The sequence below is a fragment of the Salvia splendens genome, chromosome 9 (genome assembly GCF_004379255.2).
Source record: "Salvia splendens isolate huo1 chromosome 9, SspV2, whole genome shotgun sequence".
Taxonomy (NCBI): Eukaryota; Viridiplantae; Streptophyta; class Magnoliopsida; order Lamiales; family Lamiaceae; genus Salvia; species Salvia splendens.
In genome coordinates this window covers 7,893,785-7,915,372 of record NC_056040.1, presented here as the reverse complement: position 1 = coordinate 7,915,372, position 21,588 = coordinate 7,893,785, and the positions used below count along the sequence as shown (strand labels likewise).

General features: G+C 35.8%; 1 protein-coding gene and 1 pseudogene across 1 annotated transcript; both read left to right on the top strand.

The window, feature by feature from the left end:
• The first annotated feature begins 10,536 nt into the window (after positions 1-10,536).
• Positions 10,537-12,971, top strand: LOC121747082 (ras-related protein RABC2a-like). The gene is made up of 6 exons (XM_042141062.1): positions 10,537-10,834; positions 11,455-11,523; positions 12,171-12,236; positions 12,318-12,439; positions 12,503-12,631; positions 12,708-12,971. The coding sequence occupies exons 1-6, from the start codon at positions 10,684-10,686 to the stop codon at positions 12,813-12,815; spliced, it is 645 nt and encodes a 214-aa protein (XP_041996996.1). The 5' UTR covers positions 10,537-10,683; the 3' UTR covers positions 12,816-12,971.
• A 3,976-nt stretch (positions 12,972-16,947) lies between these two features.
• LOC121749087 lies at positions 16,948-17,592 on the top strand (annotated as a pseudogene).
• Positions 17,593-21,588: the final 3,996 nt, after the last annotated feature.

The window sequence follows — 21,588 nt, the reverse complement described above, 5'->3', positions numbered from 1 at the left end:
GAAGTTATCCTTCAATAATCTATTATAAATGTTATAATCTTTTGTCACGCCCGCATTTCCTAAGGATAGGAAGTACGGTGGACCGCGACTAGGGGAGGAATAAGGAAGCGGGGAAGAAAGGGGAAAAACAGGAATATTTGACCCAAAGACATTTGATAAAAGGAAATTCATTTTAAAACCAGGTACTGTAGCGACATTTCTAGAGTTAATGTAAACAGAGTTAAATAAAACATTGTATCGGATTACAAAGCAGCGGAAAAGACCCAAAGACAGATGATGCCGGGTATGACGACACGACACCATCCAAAAGACCAAGTAAAACACTCATTTGGCTTTCACTGCTCAACATCCGTCATCCCCATCGCCGCTCAACCTGCACATTAAGAAAACAACATGCAGGGCTGAGTACTTATTGCACTCAGTGGACACACGCCAAAATCATAGTTTGTCATGCCATAACAGTGTAACCTTGGGGTTTTAAGTGTAAGAAAATAACCCAAGTACACAAAAATATATTTTCATAAATTCGACTGCGCAGTCATTTTCCGATATTGCCACCCTTATTCCCTCAATTATACACTATCTAATCCCAACGGTGACAAGGGGCGTGGCCACACCCCAGGTCACTAGACCGGCCAACTTGCTCTCAGATGGCACCCAGTCTCGTGTACACTAGCCTGAGGGTTCGCAGCCCAACAGACCCGAATTCGATTAAACATATGTGGTAAACCACTTCAGATAGGTTTCAAATCAAAACATTTGGCAAGACAAACAGTTCACCTCCATAAACAATTCCGGAACAGAGTCCGTATTAAAAACAACCCACGTAAAAGTAGGGTAGAAAAGCCCACCTCGATTGCTTAGCTTTTAAAAAGGTTCCCTTCAACCACACTTTCCTCGTAAAAGATCACCCTTTTGAAAGATAAATTGTATCATGATTAGAGTCAGAAGAGACGAGACTTTAAACGACAATGCATGATTCCTACGTGGACGACTTCAATATCTAGCACGTTACACGTACATACACTTAACAACATGTTACAAAACAAACACACAAAGTCACACGTTCGAAACACACCCCGCATGCAAACGACGTACCCAAAACGCGCACACGACACACGAACACAGCACTCCAAGTCCTGGCATACCCTTACTGTGCAAACGGCTCACTTGGCTCGGAAAAGGTTCGGAAAAACTCGGAAAAAGGATCGGCGTCTCGACATGGCTCGGTGTCTCGGCCGGTGGCTCGGCACCTCGGCCACCTGTTCGGCACCTCGGCCGCTGGCTCGGCACCTCGGCCGCCTGCTCGGCACCTCGGCCGCTGGCTCGGCATCTCGGCCGCCTGCTCGGCCGCTGGCTCGGCACCTCAGCCGCCTGCTCGGCACCTCGGCCGCTGGCTCGGCATCTCGGCCGCCTGATCGGCACCTCGGCCGCTGGCTCGGCACCTCGGCCGCCTGCTCGGCACCTCGGCCGCTGGCTCGGCATCTCGGCCGCCTGCTCGGCACCTCGGCCGCTGGCTCGGCACCTCGGCCGCCTGGCTCGTTCCGTGCACACTCACTTTCCTCCAACTTCCGATTCTCAAACCCTATACAACATTCACACCACACATTCTCGGTCCCAAAACACACCCAGACACCTGGGATCATCCCTTCCAGACTCTCCACAAATCTGCCCTAGGCTGAACCCTACAACTCTCGGCCAACACACACGAAACCCTCGAACCAAACACTGATTTTCCGAGCCATCTCTTGGCCAAACACACCCACATACATCACAAAAGCACAACACTCAGAAACCCAACCATTGCACATGAAAACATCTCCCAAAAACACACAACACGCAGAACTGCGCAGTTTACTTGCAGAAATCATAATAAAATCATACGACCTCCAAAGAAGCTGAAATTTACACACCACACAGAAGACACACCAAAGTTTATACAGCTAAAAAAATTCGTACCAAAAGGAGATCGTTTGCTCAGTCAAAAAGGGGTCGGAACCCACTGTCAGTTATCACCGAAAACATGTTCAACACAAGCACATAGCCACAAATCCTATTCAATATCTAACCCATCCAAAAACGTCCTACATGCATGTTTTTCGAATTAAACGAGAGTTGAGGCCTTGTGTTACCTTTCCCGGATAGTTCAACGTAGTGAAAAAGCTTTACTTCCTCTTACGACTCCGATTCACGACGAAGGGGGGTATCACCTTGAGGAATCCAAGACGATGATGAGAGGGAGTGAATGAAAAAGATGAGAACCGAGAGGGAGAAGGAGAGAGGGAGCTTACCGGTGTTGAGAGCAATTGCAAGAGAGAAAAGAAAAAAACCGATGTGGGGAGAGATTGGAAAGGGGATGATGTATCGGTTAAGAGGGAGTGGGGAGGTTGAGAAAGTAGTGGGGAGGGGGAGAGAAACCGAGAGAGAGAGAGAGAGAGAGAGAGAGATTTAATTTTAATTAGGATTTTTAAAAACATGGCTTAATTAATTATTTAATTACATTTTAATTTGCCTAGGTAGAAAATACCACATCCACAACAATCAAATAAACACAAAATATTTTCCACACCATATTTTAAACACAAAAACATAAAGAAAATTTCATCCTTAATTAAAAGAATAAAATTCCACAAATTTTCGGGTATTACATCTTTTTAATGAATATCGTGTGTATATAATATATTGTGTTATCTTTTTTTAATTGCTAAGTCTTTTCTCTATTTTCTAACAAGATGATAAACAACGGTGCTTCATTTACCCTTATGGTTGCACTTCATTATCCATTTACATCTTTATCTTATCACATCAACAATAGATATTATATAAAATATATAAAAATATCGAGATTAAAAAGATAACTAAAACATCAATATAAGTCTATATAACACTAAAAAGATAACTCCCAACATTCATAGAAATAATCAAAAGCATTGAGATTATTATAACATGACAAAATAAAAAAAGCAAGATTACCACTTCATAAAACTTCAAAGCAAGAAACCAAAGTTGACCCTCCTATTGAAACATGTTTAACTTGCAACTCAAAAAGTATATTCAGATAAGCAAAGCAGCAATACTTCTTTGACTTTTTCTTGCAAAACAAACAAAACTTTATCATTTTTCCATGTGAGAATTAGACACACAGAAGGTAGTACCACTTTACTTAAGCTATCTGCAACACTATATATAAAGGGAAATGACATTTTTACACATCAACAAATTTTCAATATTGTTGCATCATAATATCCAAACATGACTGACTTTTCTATATTTGGGGTCCAAATTGGCTCTCCCTCATGTGACTACCTCTGCAAAGATGACAGCCATACACTCAGATTGTTATCTTTTCATTGTTTGTGGAGTTCTAATTTACTTGTTCAACTTAAATCTGATGTGACTGAAAGAAAACTCATGCGAAGAAAATTGCAACAATATTCATTTGATGGTTAGCCAAGTTCATTTCAATCGGAATTATTGTAGTATTTTATACTTAAGTGAAGGGAAGTGGTGGAGTCTGATCATAAAAATCTACGTTAAAACTTAATTTCAGTTGATTTAGATCGAAATTATTACTCCATTCGTCCTCTAAAAATATAGTGAACTACGTAAATAGTAGTATTTGGACTTTGAGATTTGCACATAAACGGAGTCTGAACTTTAAAAATATTATGGATAGCTCGTGATTAGGGGATAATCCCGTCCATAGTATACTAGTACTTTTTTCACTATTTAACTTATTTTTCTACCGAAAATGCCCCCAAGCCATGGAATATAAAATTGGGGTATCTATATCTTAGTACTGGGTATAATATTTTTCATAAAATAATATTTTTTACTTTAATTTTTTAATCACTTTATCTCAAATATCACCTTTCTCTCTCAAAACAGTTATAACACCTTCTAAAAAAATCATCTTTCTCTCTCTTTCTTTTAACATTATAAAAAGTCACTACAAATAGTGGAAAAATATCATAGATGAGATTACCTCGGTCTAGAGATTGAGTAAAAATTTGATGGTCCTTCCATACCAAGTGGCATGATGATTTGGTATACCTCACCAATAATTTCTTGACAAATGGATATAAAAAATGGTCCACATGCCACATCTATTTAACATCAATTTACTAATTTAAAGGTTTCATTAATCAATTTATAGAAAGTAGTATAATACTATTAAATATGGAATTATCGTACCATAAAATTAGAGTGAAATATACTCAAATATCTCTCTTATAAAATAAAAAATATTCTTATGTCGATTCAATTTTCATTCAGTGTTTTTATACAATATAGAGAAGAAATTATTTTCAATTCTCCATTCCTTTTGAATTCCATGGGTAAGTTTTCCTCCAAAGCTTTTTATAAAATATATATGTATGTGTTTGTTTGACTACATAGATAGTGGAATATGTTATTAATTGTATTTTTTAATATATTGTTTAAAATACTCTTTGCTTTTGATTTTATAATAGAAGTTCTTCTTTTATTAATAAGTTCAATTTAATTGTATAAAGATAAGATAGTGAATCCTCATATTAAATTTTATTAATAATTTCTAACACAATAATAATTGAAAGCTATATAAAATATAAGTTATAGTCATAAATTTTATTTTTATAAATTTTATATATATATATATATATATATATATATGAATATAAAATAAAGAAAAAAATACTACTATTAAACAATTATAATAGTATAGTTTTTTTTCTTGACGTGAAAGAATGTAATACTATGATTACTTTTTTATGAGTGAAATATTATGAAGTTAATATACATATATATTGTATTATATGACATTGCCAATTCTAAGGTATGATAATTCTTATTTAATAGTATTATACTACTTTCCATAAATTGATTCATGACACCGTTAGATTATGGAATTGACTTTAAATAGATGTGACATGTGGACCATTTTTTATATCCATTTGTCAAGGAATTATTGGTGAGGTATACCAAATCATCATGCCACTTGGTATGGAAGGACCATCAAATTTGTATTCCTAGAGATTATCCATAATATTTTTAATTTTCACGAAACATTTACATGCAAACCTCAAAGTCCAGATGACATTTATATAATTCATTCTTAAAAATAACAAGTATATACATTTTGGTCAATCTTTTAAAAATATGCAATTTTTATATTAGAAAATTATAGTCTCTCTCATATCATATCAAAATTATTATTTTTAAAAGATGGATGTAAATAGAAATTTTTCTCTTAACCAATTGAGAACATCCACTACGCTGTCCCCCACCGTCCCTTAAACTACTATTTGAGGGCTCCGCTGTACTTTTTTACTCCATCCCTTAACTAAGGGACGAAACCTGCAACGCTCCGTCCCTTAAACCGTCCATTAAATTACTATTCATTCAATTTCATTTTTTATTTTTATTTCCAACCCAATTCAATTAAAACAAACACACTTCATTAAAATTAAAATAACATTATAACATAAAATAAAAATACAACTTAAAATTCAAAAAAATAAAAAAAAGACATAATTAAAATCCTAAAAAATAAAAATGACATAATTTAAAATACAATTTTATAGAGACATCCTTGAATGTTTTATGTTTCACTTTCGATGTGGGACAAAATCATTCAAGGATGTCTCTATAAAAGAGAAACAACCAAGAATGAGTTTGTCCCACATAGAAAGTAACATGTAAAACATTCAAGGATGTCTCTATAAAAGAAAAACAACCAAGAATGAATTTGTCCCACATCGAAAGTGAAACATAAAACATTCAAGGATGTCTCTATAAAAGAAAAACAACCAAGAATGATTTCATAAATTCGCAAGCCCATCAAATATATATGGGCTATTACGAATTTCTTGTATTCATTTATTTGTAAAAATTGTTTTTAAATATAAAAATAATTTTTATAAATAAAAGTATTTTTTTAATTTGATTTTTTTTTAATAAAAATTGATTTATTGCGTCAGCGTGACGACGCCCACTCGCGGGCCGGCGAGTGGGCGTCACGCATGGCGCAGGGGCCGTGGCGCGACAGCCCGTCCCGTGTCTCGCATGCACGGGTCGCGGGACGGGACGATGTGCCGCAACGCGTCGCGCGAGCGTTCCGTCCCTCCGCGACGAAACACGGGATGGTGGCGCGCCGCGTCGGGTGCCCTGATATAATTCACTAGTAGTACTATAATTGTGCGTGTGTATGTAGAGCCTTTGTACCAATTGAATAGAAATAAGAAATAGAATGTACAGTATTGTCAAGTTAGGGTAGTAATTAAGATCCATACAAGATCCATACGTATTTTAAAATGTACTGTACATTTTCTGTGAATGGAAGAATATTAAAAAAAAGTTGAATATGCTGAAAAGACAAGTGGGGCCCAGAAAGGAAAGGGACATATGCATGTGAGTCAACATGCAAGAACAAATCCAATGAGAAATAAATAAGGATGGCTGTTAAATAAGAATTGAGTACAAGTAAAGCAATTCATTGCCCATTCGTTAAGAAACCTCTCATCAATATCATACACTTTTTTTTCTATATATAAATGTATGCGACTGATATCTCAATTGTTTGTAGCAACAGTAAATTATTGATATTTTCATATATTCCAATTGAAAGTTTTGTGTAATAATACCTCCGTTTCAAGATAAGCGAGTTATATTTCTTTTTAGATATTCCGTTGTAAGTGAGTCATTTTCCTTTTTAATTAAAAATATCATTTCTATTAGTACTTCGTTCTCCACCTACATTATTCTCTATTTACTTCTCTACTTTTCTCTCTCTCATATTTTTTTTTTTCGATTTTAAAATTTTAAATTTCAATTCCTTAAATTCCGTGACAAAAAAGTGTTTTGCTTATCTTGTAACCGAATGAGTAACCGTTATCCGACGTCTAGTTTGCAGTTCAAGTTTTGGTTCGGCCTGTTCACTATGCATTTGATTTTAAGTTTAATTTGTGGAATACTTTTTTTTTATTTAAAAGCACTTGTCAATTTGTGGAATAATTAGGGAAACAGATTCGTGAAGTTAAACTCGTGCACGAGTGAATCTCACACGTGTGAAACACTAGTCAAATATTACTGTGGCGTACGGCCGCCTTACTTTAATATTCCAAGTTCAATTTGAAAAGTTGTTAATCTCACTTATCCTATTCCTAGTAGTAGGGGTATTATTTATTTATCACTTTTAATATGACATATACTTCGTTGCCAAAGAATATGCACTTTGAGGCAGAGAAAAAAAGTACTTCATCCGATTCTTCATAGTTGAGGCAAAAAATTTTGGCTCAGAGTTTAAGAAAATGATATTGAATGTGTTAAATAAATAGATAAAAAAGTAAGAGAGGGGAAAAAATAGAGAGAATAAAGTAGAAAGTGAATAAAGTAAGAGAAAGTAAATTGAGATTCAGAAAAAAGTTACTATATAGAGAAATGACTCAACTATGACGAAACTTCCCAAAATGGAAAAATGACTTAACTATGGAGAAGCGGATGGAGTAATTAAAGTATTGTTAGTTAGAAATGAGTCCCACCTTACAAGAGAGAAGAGAGTTTCTAAAATTGAAAAATGCATATTCTTGTGGGACGGACTAAAAATGAAAGAGTGCATATTTTTATGGGAATGAGCGAATATATTTTATTGTTATAATGTATTTATATTTCTGAATTTAATGGGTTGCCTTTCCTTCTGGAGAAGTAATACAAGGTCGGTGCAAGTGCATTTTCCATTGGAGAATAAAAAATTGAAATGCACGCTTTTTTTTTTTGCTATCAATAGTTCAATGCTACGTCACATCAGTTTTTAGATCCAAAGAATTTTCTTGCTACGATTGCAATATTTTAGTGAGGATAGAAAAAAACAATTGTTTTTCCTTTTTTTTTTTGACAAAGAGCAATATCGTAAGTAACTTTTTTATATCTAATAGGCACACACCAATTAAGCTAAAAAAATTAGTAGTACGTATAACTTTATTTCATTAGTTCGCATAATGGGAGAGGTTGAAATTCAATCGATTATGGCAAATACACTATACTGGATTGATGAAGCATGAAACAAAAAAATAGTTAACTTTACATGCATTAATTGGATTCTTTATTATTTCAACGTATGTAGTAATTACTTACTATTATATGTAGAAAGAACTCTGCTTTAACGTGCTATAGAAAAAGGACATTTTAGGCGTATTGGTCGATATTTATTAAGTATTTGTTAATCACGATCAAATTCATCAGAATAACAAGTATCTACGATAGCTACCAATATACCATGATTTGGTGTGAATATTTGATGTCTAAACAATGGAAATTAGGTTAATGAAATTTATATCTAAATAACCATATGTAATGAAAATCACTTAATTAAATAATCATAATTTTGTGGGATAGGCCAATGACTGCTTGATGGGCTAACTATTAATTCAGTTGGGCCTATATTAGGTTTCTGTTATAGGGGATTCCTACCTTCAAAGCCCAACTCAATATACGAATTCTTCTTTGTTTTCGTTGCTACATTTTTTTCTCTCATAACAATAAATAGCAAGAAAAATCCCTATATACGCTTATTTTTATATGCTATATCCAATTGGAAGCGATCATATGGAAAAGTATATGATAATAAATTACGACTGCCAATATTAATGTCGTAACTACGGGTTTTTTTAATGCACAATCTATATTTGTCTATCATAATATTTTTTATTTAAAGTGAACTACATAAATGGTACCTGATCTTTAACTTTCACATATAAATGGTACCTGATCTTTATTTTATACTCCCTCCGTCCCGCACTACTCGCACTTATTTCCTTTTTGGGCGTCCCAAGTTACTTGCACCATTTCCATTTTTAGTAAAAATTTTCACCTACAGCCGTAATTTTTGACTTTCCTATACACTCATTCTTTAATCTCCGTGCCGAAAAGGAAAGGGGCGAGTAGCCCGGGACGGAGGGAGTATCATTTTTGGTACCTATTAATCACATTTTTAGTACCTGATAAGATTTTCACCCCAAAATGCCCTCTAAACAAATGCATTTTTCCATTTGTGTCATAGAGGATATTTTGGGCATAAATAAAACTAGTACCAAAAGTGATAGTATTATAATATCTTCTTTCATTCTCCTCCCTCTTTATACTATTATTATTAATCAATATTAATATTATTATTTTAGTATTTATAAATTAATAATTAATTTATTTTTAATATTATTCAAATATACTTAAATATAATTATAGTTATAATTATATTTAATTAGTATAATAATATTATTATTACAATATAAAAACTAGTAGTAATTAATAAATAATTATTGTATAATTATTTAAATTATGAATCATATAATATTATATAATAATAACAATTATTATTATTATTATTATCATTATTTATATTAAATTAATAACTAATCAATATAATGCTAATAAAAATTTAAAATTGTGAATTGTATTATAAAGAGTTGAATATTTTTAGTTAGGTGTTTCAACCCTAAAATGAGTATAAAATAATTTAATAAAAAAATATTCAATTGATTTAATTACTTTAAATAATTAATTTAATTATGTGTTTTATTCTTGATTTATATTATGGATACAATTAGATGTATGCATAAAACACTAAAAAGAAAGAAGAGAAAAGAAAAAAGAGGAAATATAAACTAAGGAGAAAAAAGAAAGAATAAAGGAAGATAAAATATTAAAAAGAAAGAAGAAAATGAAGAAAAAAGAAAGAAGAAGAAACTAAAGAAGAAATAAGAAAGGAAGAAAAAAAAAATCACATCTTTGGTACTATTTAATTGAAAATTTCAAAAATATCCTCCATAACAAAAAATCTCATGCTTGGTACCCAGAGTTATTTTTGTCATGTGGTACAAAAAACGATATAAAATAAAAATTAGGTATCATTTATGTGCGAAAGTGAAAGATCGTGTATTATTTATATAGTTCACTAAAGCTTGCACCAAATACTCCGGCTGCTATGATTTTAATCTTAATTCAAAATACTACTACTAGTCTACTAACATTATTATTTATCACTCACTTAATTTAATAAAAATAGTCCATCTATTCCTAGAAAAAAAACCATTAAGAAAGTTTTCGGAAAAGTAATCCACTCACTTAAATAAATGATAAATAATTCTAGAATTCACTTATAAAATTGAAAGATAATTTAATGTGAAGAAAACCAACAATGTAACATAACAACTATTTTACGTGACACGGAAATACTACTAACATTCTTTGGAAAATAGCCTTTTTCAATCAACACTTAAATTTGAAAACGAGAAATCTTCGGCGTTGCGCAATTGGGTATCATTTTGAATAATTAGGTAACCAACAAATCAAGATTACATTTTTAATTACGACCCCACGCAAGTTCATATTCCGCCCTCTTTCAAGATTCAAACTTTTTTCCCCCAAAAAAAACAAAATCCCAAAAAAAAAAATACCGTGAAAAATGACATTGACTCGACGCGAAGTGGGTACCCACAGGGATCTCTCATGGTGCCGGCGCGTGTACATTCAAATGTACAGCCGTCTCAATGAAAACGAGACATTTGTACTAAGTGGCTATGATGCAAGAGCCTTAACCCCCTCGCAACAACCTTGTCTGAAATTTTGGGCATTCTCTTTTTCTTGGTTTGAACGATTTTTTTGGCTGCTGGGACGGTGATGTGTTTGGAAGGGGGGGATATATGAATAATGGGTTCAAGAAAGAGTAGCTGCGGCGTCAACTATGATTACTCTTTTAAGGTTCTGTTGATTGGGGACTCTGGTGTTGGAAAGAGCAGCCTTTTGCTCAGTTTCATCTCCAATTGTCAGCAGTTTCCTCATGATCTTTCTCCTACTATTGGTAATTAATACTAGTGTTTTAATATGTAGGTTAGACAATCTTGGCCTTTTCATGTTTGATGATTCTTGAATCTTCTAAATTTGCGGGATTTGTGTTGTGGTCATTTTTTATGATAAAATTTGGTTCTTGAATTGCTCAATGAGGACTATTTCTGATATGTATTGGCATGATAGAAATTTTGTCTAAATTTGTGAAGATGGATGTCTTAGTTTTTGTATGGTTTTATGGCCTAAAACTTGATCATTTAAGGTGGTAGACAAATCACGTTTGAGTTTGGGTGATTGTTTTGTCTAAATTTGTGACTTTTGAAGTTTTTTGAAGGCAGTTGAAGATGGATGCCTTAGTTTTTGATGATAAAGCTTTGTTCTTGAATTACTAATTGAGGAATATTTATGATATGCATCGGCATGATGGAAAATTTGTCTGAATTTGTGACTTTTGAAGTTTTTTGAAGGCTGTTGAAGATGAATGCCTTAGTTTTTTTTTTAGTTTTTTTTAATGGTTTTATGGCCTTAAACTTGATCATTTAAGGTGGTAGGCAAATCATGTTTGAGTTTGGGTGATTGTTTTGGATTATTTGATTTGATTTAGTGTAGGTTTATGTTTGATTGAATTATCAGGAGTAGATTTCAAGATAAAGATGCTAACCACTGCTGGAAAAAGACTGAAACTTACAATCTGGGATACAGGTATAACACCTCCTTCATTATAACTGTGGATTGTAAAAACCTTAATGTTGGGGTAATGTTTTTTTTTCGACTAAATTTTGATTTGAATTGGTACAATCAAATCAAATCAGAACCTTTCAAGTAAATTTGGTTAGTTTTGGATATTGTTTAATAAGGATCGATGCTCTTTACTCTGAATAATAAGGATGAATGGGAAATTGGGATTCAATAGGTTTATGTTGGTGAGGATTTAGCTTTGTGGTTGAAGTGTCTTTTCTATAGGGTCTGGTAATTTAGTTGAAAGTTTTGGTCATTTTTATGATCATTTAACTTCATACAATGACTAATGAGACACTGAATTTTGTCAGATATAATGAATTTCTTAATTAATACTCCTATGTTAATGGGATCAATATGCCAAACTGTGTAGAAAACACTTCAGTTCTATGATGAACTTGTGATTGAGAAGCCAGAGTTTCGAATCATTAATTACAAATGCATTTGTTAGGTACACCAAAATAGGACAAGGAATTAGATTAATTTTGCTCATTAATTGAAGTCATTTTCATACTTCCCCTGGTTCGCTGGCAACCATGTATTCATCTTTTTTTACTCGTTCTATGTTAAGAACTCATGCATACGTGTATAATTACATTATTGCAATGCAGCCGGACAGGAAAGGTTTGGATCATTAATAAGTTCATACTACCGAGGAGCACATGGTATCATCCTTGGTATGCGACACTTTAGTTTTGTTGTTGGTGCCCTTTTTCTCTTATGATAATTAAGAATAAACTCTGTATTCCTCTGTGCAGTTTATGATGTAACAAGACGAGAGACCTTTACAAGCCTATCGAAGACCTGGGTCAAGGAATTAGAGCGTTGCTGCACCGATCCTGATTGTATCAAGATACTAGTTGGCAACAAAGTTGACAGGGTAAGTTACATACACATGTGTCTTTCTAAACGACATATCTCGCTGATGGATGGCCGTTTTCAGGAAAACGAGAGGGCTGTTACCACGGAAGAGGGGATGGCTCTCGCACAAGAGCATGAATGTTTGTTTTTCGAGTGCAGTGCCAAGACTCAAGCAAATGTGAAGCAATGTTTCAAAGACCTCTCGCTTAAGGTTCTTTTCATTTATTAAATCGAAAATGTTCCATCATCTCATTGTCTTACATTCCAGCATACTTATTTTTCTATAGATACTGAACGTACCGAGCTTGCTGGAGAAAGGATCTACGCCCGTAAATGTAAAGAACCAGATTTTGAAGCAAAAGCAAGTTGGAGACAATGGAAATTGCTGCTCCTAGTTGAAAACTCAGCGTTGCTTCGAACTAGCTCGGTTTTTTTGCAGATTCCCTTCGACTCAAATATGATGATAATCTGAATCTTTGGAATAAAGCAGTTATCATCCCTTGGTTGTTTCATTACATTAGTTTAATCTTTTGCAAGCTGGCAGTTTTGTACACCCCCAAAGTTCCATGAAGGAATCATATTTGTACATCTGTACAAATGCATCATAATGTATATGTTTGTATATTGATTCCCAGTAATTTATCACTTCTATTTCTCTTTCCACATTGCTTTGCTTGAGCAGTTGGTGCTTGATTTTTATTTGTGCTTGCTCTTAGTAAATGTGGACTGGGCCGCCCCGGCCCATGGAAGGTCCAAAGGAGCCCATGGGCCTAAGTATGTCCTGATAGAATTCCAGCCCGATATTGTATGAATACTCCTTTCGGCCTTGTGGGCCCGGAACTAGTTGTGCTGGCCCGATAGTTCGACTTAATTGTTTAATTACTTACAATAGGTATGACCTATCGAAATTGAAAAAAATTATTAGCAATAACTTGTATTATGCCGAGGATACCTATTTCGAATATGCGCATTTCAGTACTGAATACCTCAACCAAGATCCATATATTGTGGGAAAAAAACATCTCTAACAAGAAAAAATTTAGTATATATAAGAAAACTAACAACACGCAATCACCTCAATAAGTCAATATGAACAAGATTCATCTGTTATTCTTACTAGTGGAAACCTTGTTTCTTATAGATTTTGTGAATGGATGTTTCTTGACAAAAAAAAATTCTATTTATGTCGTTAGCAATCTTCCACCGGATTATGCCCCACTGAAGATTCATACGACATTGGAAATCATGTCCTATATGTTAACCAAGATTTTCACTGGGATTTTTGTGAGAATTTTTTCCCGGGTACGTTATTCTTTTGTCATTTTTGATGGGGATCAAAGGAAAAAGCTTTCGAAGTTTATAACCAGGGCAAGTATGGGTCAACCGCACACCAATACTGGTGGGTTGCAAAAAGCGATGGTATTTATTTCAGCAATCAGACCCAATTGGCTTCATTGAATAAAATATATGACTGGAATACTTAGGGGTCACACTTGGGAACAAGGAATTTGTGCTTGATTTCACACTAATGTTTATCATCACTTTATATAACAAAAGTCTAGTTACTGCCATTTCCTTTTGAATGTAATAGGAGTACTTAACAAAAAGCATTATACTTATAAAAAATCTTAGGTTTGCAAAAGAGAAGAAGAGTCCATTAATGAGATATTTCTCGTTTTTGGGAGATCAGTAAGAATATGTTTGTGGATGTTTCATGGGGGAGATTCCATTTTTGTTCTAGAGAATTAATGGAATTCCATTTTAATGAAGGAGATTAGATTTATTCCGAATGGGGGAGTGACGCACAAGGGTTATGCGTCGTTATTATTGAACGACGCACAACCCTTGACGCACAAGGATTATGCGTCTTTCAAAGACGCATAAGCATTATGCGTCTTACCCTAATGACGCATAACCCTTATGCATCACACTGGTAAGCATTCCCGCCTGTCACCTGGGTGACCCGGGTTCGATCCCCGGCAATGGCGCATTTTTACTATTATTATTACTATTATTTATTAGAGTATAGTCACCGCTATTATAATAAGCATTATTTTATTTTCTTATAATTGTGGGTAGAACATTCATTAATCAATATTGCAGCAAGGACTTTTGGAAATTATTTTATTTTATTTTCTTATAACATAAAGACTTGGATTATTAATTAATAGTATATAATATTATGCCATGTATTTTATATAAGCGTAATCTATAAGTGAATAAAGTTTTGATTTTTATGTTATTATACAATTAACGGCATAAACAATAGTAATTTTTAAGATATTCGAAAATAAACTTAATATATAAAATAAAATAAACAGTGGTCATAGATAATAGTAGTATAAATTAATTTGTCAATGTACATGTATTCGTTTTGGGGGACCAATCAGATTGGGCATTTATTCTTAACTTCTTTAATTAATTCTTTTATAAGAGTAATATCTATTTGCCAAAAACAAATGTTTAGAATAACTCATTTTATCAAATACTAATCACTTAAAAAAATGCGCCGTTGCCAGGGATTGAACCCGGGTCACCCAGGTGATAGGTTGGAATGCTTACCAGTGTGACGCATAAGGGTTATGCGTCATTAGGGTAAGACGCATAATGCTTATGCGTCTTTGAACGACGCACAACCCTTATGCGTCGTGTGACAGGCTGGAATGCTTACCAGTGTGACGCATAAGGGTTATGCGTCATTAGGGTAAGACGCATAATGCTTATGCGTCTTTGAACGACGCATAACCCTTGTGCGTCGTTAATTAACGACGCATAAGGGTTGTGCGTCGTTCAATAATAACGACGCATAACCCTTGTGCGTCACTCCCCCATTCGGAATAAATCTAATCTCCTTCATTAAAATAAAATTTCATTAGTTCTCTAGAACAAAAATAGAATTGTTCCATGTTTCATGTCAGATTCTGCAATATTATAAGTTTGAATTCTTCAAGAATTTGTAAGTGGATGTCCATTCACAATACTATTCGGGGGGTGTTCGGTTTGCAAGATTGTATCAGGGATTAAATTTGTAATGTGTTTGGTTCATGAGATTCAACCCCTCAACTCAATCCTAGATGGATAGTCATGAGATAATTAGTCATAGCTAACCCCCTATGACTAAAATAATCTCACAACTCAATCCTAGATTGTATCTTGATATTACTTTATCTTGGAAACCGAACACCATCTTCATATACTAGTAAGCTCCCTCCAACTTTTGCACCACTCAAGATACATTGTGCATCCGGAGACGACGAGCTTGGATATCACATCCTCCAACCCAATCAAGATCTTCAATGGAGTTTTTACCCAAATATTGTCCCGATAGCGTTATTCTTTTGTCATTTTTGGTGGGAATCCAAGGATAAAGCTTTTGATGTAATAAGAAAATCTCAAGGGTGGTGGTTTATCTACACGTGAGTTGTGGTGGATAGTAATGAGCGATTGTATTGATTTTAGCAATGAAAAGAACGCTACTTTGTTGGAGAAACAACTTGATTGGAATAGTGATTTAGAAATAGGTAGGATTCCCGCCACAGCAATTTAATAATAAATAAGAGTCATCTCTTGTCATTTTAGTCTGTCCGCGAATAGGTCCGGTTCATTATTTCTATAAATGATAAGAGGTACCACATTCCACCAACTCATTCTCCACACATATCATTTAAAACTGAGTCCATATTCCACTAACTTTTTACACACCCACTTTTAATTCTTAACATTTCTTAAAACCTGTGGCAGAAAGAAATTAGACTCATATTTGCGAACGGAAGGAGTACTAGCTTAAACAAACTCAAGAAGTTCGTGATAGAAAATGTATTTGCCATAATTATTGCCGGGGAATATAAAATTTAAAGTAATATTGATGAGAATTAATTTATCTGGATATGGTGATCCAAAAACTTATTGCATTTCATATCTACATGACTATATTATTCTAACAATAAAAAAGGAGTTAGGATTTCAGACTTTTTCATACGAACGGAGAGAGTTTTATTTTACAAAAGCCATTTCGCACATAGCTCACTTGAATAATAGAAATGGAATGCATGGATTAATATACATATTTTATATATCACTATGAAATGTAGACCCTTAGCGAAGGAATGGACTTGATAAATCAACAACAAACTTTTGGAAATATGTCGTTGAAAAATGGTTTTCTAGCAAATAGTGTGATTTATATATCACTCCACACATCTAACTGAAAATTTTATCTAATGGTTTTGTTGACCTGTAGTTTTTATTTGTGTAATATCGGTTTACTCGAATATAGTCAGTCCAAATATCTATCTAAATTTCTATATTTAGTCCACGAATTGCTCATATATAAAGCCATTTAACTTCCAAGATCTCTCACATTCACTAATTTCCTTCGTAGTGAAACTTCCCCAACCTCCACTCCCTCCCTCCTACTTTCTTTCTCCTCCTCTCTAGAATGTGAGAAAAAAAAAAGAAAAAAACAAAAAAAATTCAAGAAAGTAAAACAACCACATCGAAACACCACGGCGGCGTTGGGATATATATATGGAGACCGCGACGGAGGAGGCTGCGGCGGTGGCGGTGACGCCGTGTTTGAACACCGACGTCATCGCGAAAGGCAGCGAACCAAGCGACAACGACCTAACTCTCCCTTTTCCTTCACCATCACGCCACCTCCACGCGCCGCCTCGGAGGAGAGCACCACCACGGAGGAAGCCGACACCGCCAGGTGCCTCATCCTCCTCTCCCAGGGCCACTTCATCCCCATCACCAAAACCCGCCGCGACGCCGCCATGTACACATGCAAGACGTGCAACCGCTCCTTCCAATCCTTCCAGGCACTCGGCGGCCACCCGCGCCAGCCACAAGAAGCGAAGAACGAGAAGCGATACGCCATTTTCTCTCCCACCTCTCTCTCTCTTCAGCTCAGCAGCGTCTCCACCACCGCCACCGCCGCGATGAAGTCGCCGAGAGTCCACGAGTGCTCGTATTGCGGGGCGGAGTTCGCCTCCGGGCAGGCCCTCGGCGGCCACATGAGGAAGCACCGCGGCGGCGCCGCCCCACCGATCCCGACGAACATTCGAGAAGCAATAGTTTTTGATGAGGCGGAAGAGAGGATGAAGGGCGGAAAACTGGCTGTCGTTGGATCTCAATCTTCCGGCGCCGGATGATGAGAGAGAGAAGCCCTAACGGATTGCTCAGCCATTACCACTTAACCGCTGATTTGATGCTAAACGCAACTCAGTTGGTAAGACGTTTTCTCCTCCAACTTTAAATCACAGGTTCGAGTCGTAACAGTGGAGATAGGAAACGTTATTGATATCTTTATAAAACCACTAATTTATTTTCCCATTATTATTTTTGGAAGGTTTGAATTATTCTTTTTTTATATGACCTTCCACAATTTGGCATTTTTGACTCACCATTGTATGTACTATAACAATTCCTTTTTAAGGAAAATATTTCTGTAGTGTTTTTTTAAAGTAGTAGCTCACGACATTCTTTGAATTATGTAATAGTTTTTTTACTTTGTTTGGCAGTTTTTAGCCCTGCTCCTAATCATAATATTTTAGGAGTAAGTAAGTTAGGAGAGTATATATGGATTGAATTCAATCTTCTCTAATTTTTTTTTTATATATTACATATGGTATTCAAACCTCGCTCTATAGTATAAAATGTGCAAGTTTTTGTTCAAGGTTTGTAAAGCTAACTAATATTGTACTGTTATTTATATTGTTTTTATAATGTCCTAAAAAGAGTTTACTTCACTGCAGTATAGTAGTATAAATCTTTGCCTTTAATTGGGGACATATATTGTTGTTTGAGCGATTTAGTTCACAAATTAGTATAACTAAGAGATGATTAAAGTATAACTAATCTTTAATGCATAACTAGAGAAAACAATTTTATTTCATTATAAGAGTGATTTAGATTATACTAATTTATAGTGAAGTATTTACTCCATAAAATATTTCGTTCACTATAGTGGCGTTTTGGTTCACTCCGTGTTTTCACATTTGTGTTGTGAACTAAAACGCCTTTATAGTCGAAACATAGCTAGTAGAATGGTCGAAACTGCACGTTTTGTCTAATTCCATTACTTTTGAAGATAACAAAAAAGGGAAGGATTTGAATCAATATGCTTAATCAATATGTAAGATGAGATCTGAAGTCTTACGGTTACTCTCATATTACTGCTTAATGCATATTGTTAGGCTAAATGTGTGTGTGATCATGAATGAGTGTAGACATCAACCACCAATCTAATACTAGTACTTATTTTTCTTGAATCATCCGTTAATTAATGTATGTGAAGAACGAACCTACGGTTGTGATGATCGAAATGTAAAATTAATGAAATGACAACATGCAAGGAAGAACACAAGCGAATTACGTGGTTCGGCGTAAGCCTACATCCACGGGCAGAATCTGGTGTGTTTCTTATTGATCACTCGAGAATTACAAACATAAGAGCACTCAAAACTCTCAAGAATTTACAAGATGGAAAACCCTCAACTCGCCCGAAAACTTCTTGCTTCGAGAGCTAAAAACGCACAGCTGAAAGATAACACTTCCTCTCTTGAATTCTCTCTCTATCACTTTTGATTTCTGTTGTTGTTAGTTCCGGAATGAATCGCAACTCCCTTAAGAAGTATCGATCAAGAAAACCGCCGAACAGCTTCCTTTGCCGAACAGCTTCAATTGCCGAATAGCTTCCAATTGCTGAACAGCTTCCTTTTGCCGAACAGCTTCCAATTGCCGAACAGCTTCCAATTGCTGAACAGCTTCCAATTGCTGAACAGCTTCATTTTGCCGAACAGCTTCCTTTGGCCGAACAGCTCCTTTTGCCGAACACGGTTATAACCGTTTCCAACGGCTAGTTCCTGTTTTGGTTCCCAACGGCTATTTCCTGACTTGATTCTTCCACCAGCTCAATCCGATCTTGATGAGCTCAAACACTAACAAATCCTCCACCTTTGAGCAATCTAAGATCCATCACCACCAGTTCCACCTTCCTTCCCATACTTACAAATTTCGGACCACCCCAACCAAATCCAAGCAATGTCGGAACTTGGATCTTGGTAGGGCTTTAGTAAGTGCATCAGCCGCATTGTGCTCGGTGCTGACCTTCTCAATCTTCACCGCACCCTTCTCAACCTCATCTCGAATGAAATGCAGCCTCACGTCTATATGTTTGCTGCGTTCATGATATGTCTGATGTTTCGAGAGACAAATCGCGCTATTGCTGTCGCACTTGATCACAACATTCTCTTGCTTCACCCCCAAAATCACCAACTATACCCCTAAGCCAGAAGCTTTCCTTTACTGCCTCAGCAAGAGCTATATACTCTGCCTCCGTCGTCGATAGAGCCAGCACGGATTGGAGATTAGACTTCCAGCTCACCGCGGAGCCGAACAAGGTAAATGTACCCAGATTGTGAGCGCCTATTATCAAGGTTAGCTGCATAATCTGAATCGCAAACCCCATAATGCTATCCTTATCTCCTTCATTCTCTGATTTGAACATTATTCCCAGATCACCTACTTCCTTGAGATACTTGAGAATCCCTTTCAAAGCCAACCAGTGCTCTCTTCCCGGACAGGACATGTATCTGCTCACCACGCTTACCGCATGAGAAATATCAGGCCTTGTGCATATCATCATATACATCACACTCCCAACTATGTTGGAATAAGGTATCTGGCTCATCTCTCTTTCTTCTTGCTGATTTCTGGGACATTGTGATTTGGACAGCTTAGTCTGTTGTGATAGTGGAACTGAGGTTGTTCTACTCTTGTCAATCTGATATTTGCGCAGTACTTTCTGAATGTAGCCTTCTTGGGACAACCACAACACCCTCTTATCTGCATTTCTGAATATATCCATTCCCAAAATCTTGCTAGCACTCCCCAGATCCTTGATTTCAAATCCCTTTTTCAATAAGGCTTTCACCCTATCTAGCTCCTGTCTATCTGGTCCAGCAAGCAAGATGTCGTCTACATATAATAGCAAATACACAGCAGGTCCCTCAAACTTTGATTTGAAGTAGACACAACTATCATATCTGGAATTTATAAATCCCATACTCTGCATATGTTCATCAAACTTGATATGCCATTGTCTACTTGCTTGCTTCAAACCGTATAGACTTTTCTTTAGTAGACAAACCTTATCTTCACTCCCATGTATCACAAATCCCTCTGGCTGATTCATGTATATAGTTTCCTCAAGTTCTCCATGAAGAAAGGCTGTCTTCACATCAAGTTGGTCCAAAACCAACTTCTTTGAGCAACTATAGCTAGCAAAATTCTTATTGAGGCATGCTTTACCACTGGAGAAAATACTTCATTATAGTCTATTCCCTCCTCTTGTGTGAACCCCCGAGCTACAAGCCTAGCCTTGAACCTAATCTTGTTCCCAACCTCCAACTTTTTCTTGTATATCCACTTACAACTCACTGGTTTTTGTGTGGAAGGTCTCTTCACAAGCACCCATGTCTTGTTCTTGATCAGGGACTGTATTTCATCTATCATAGCCTCCATCCACTGCTTGCTCTCCTTAGAACTCATAGCTTCCTTGAAGCTTGAAGGCTCTGCATACTCTATGTTTTCTGCAACACATAGTGCATATAGCAAGTATTCTTCTTCACTGTATCTTGTAGATGGTTTAGGGATTCTTCTGACCCTATCTCTGGCTAGAACATAGTCACCCAAATCCTGCTGCTCTTCTTCAGGGTTCAAGACATCAGCATCTGCTTCTTCTTGTTCACTATGATTTCCCATCTGCTGTTCAGGCTCAGCAATTCTATCTGCTCCAGAAACCTCCACCTGAACTGATTCCTCAGCCTCCTCAGGTTCTGGAACACCATCTCCACCATCCTCTCAGGCTCTGGTTCTTTCTCAGAATGAGATGGCCTCTGGCTCTCTTGAGCCTTTTCTAGAAATGGCATCCTACTTTCTTCAAATTGCACATCTCTAGAGATAATAACTTTCTGATTTCCTGGCTCTATGCACCACAGTCTGTAGCCCTTCACTCCCTTTTGGTATCCAATCATCACACATCTCAAGGCCCTTGGCTCCAACTTACTTTGCTTGATGTGTGCATAAGCCATACAACCAAAATCTTCATATTCGAATAATCCATGGCCTTTCCATACCATCTCTGATCAGGAGTGTCAAAAGCTA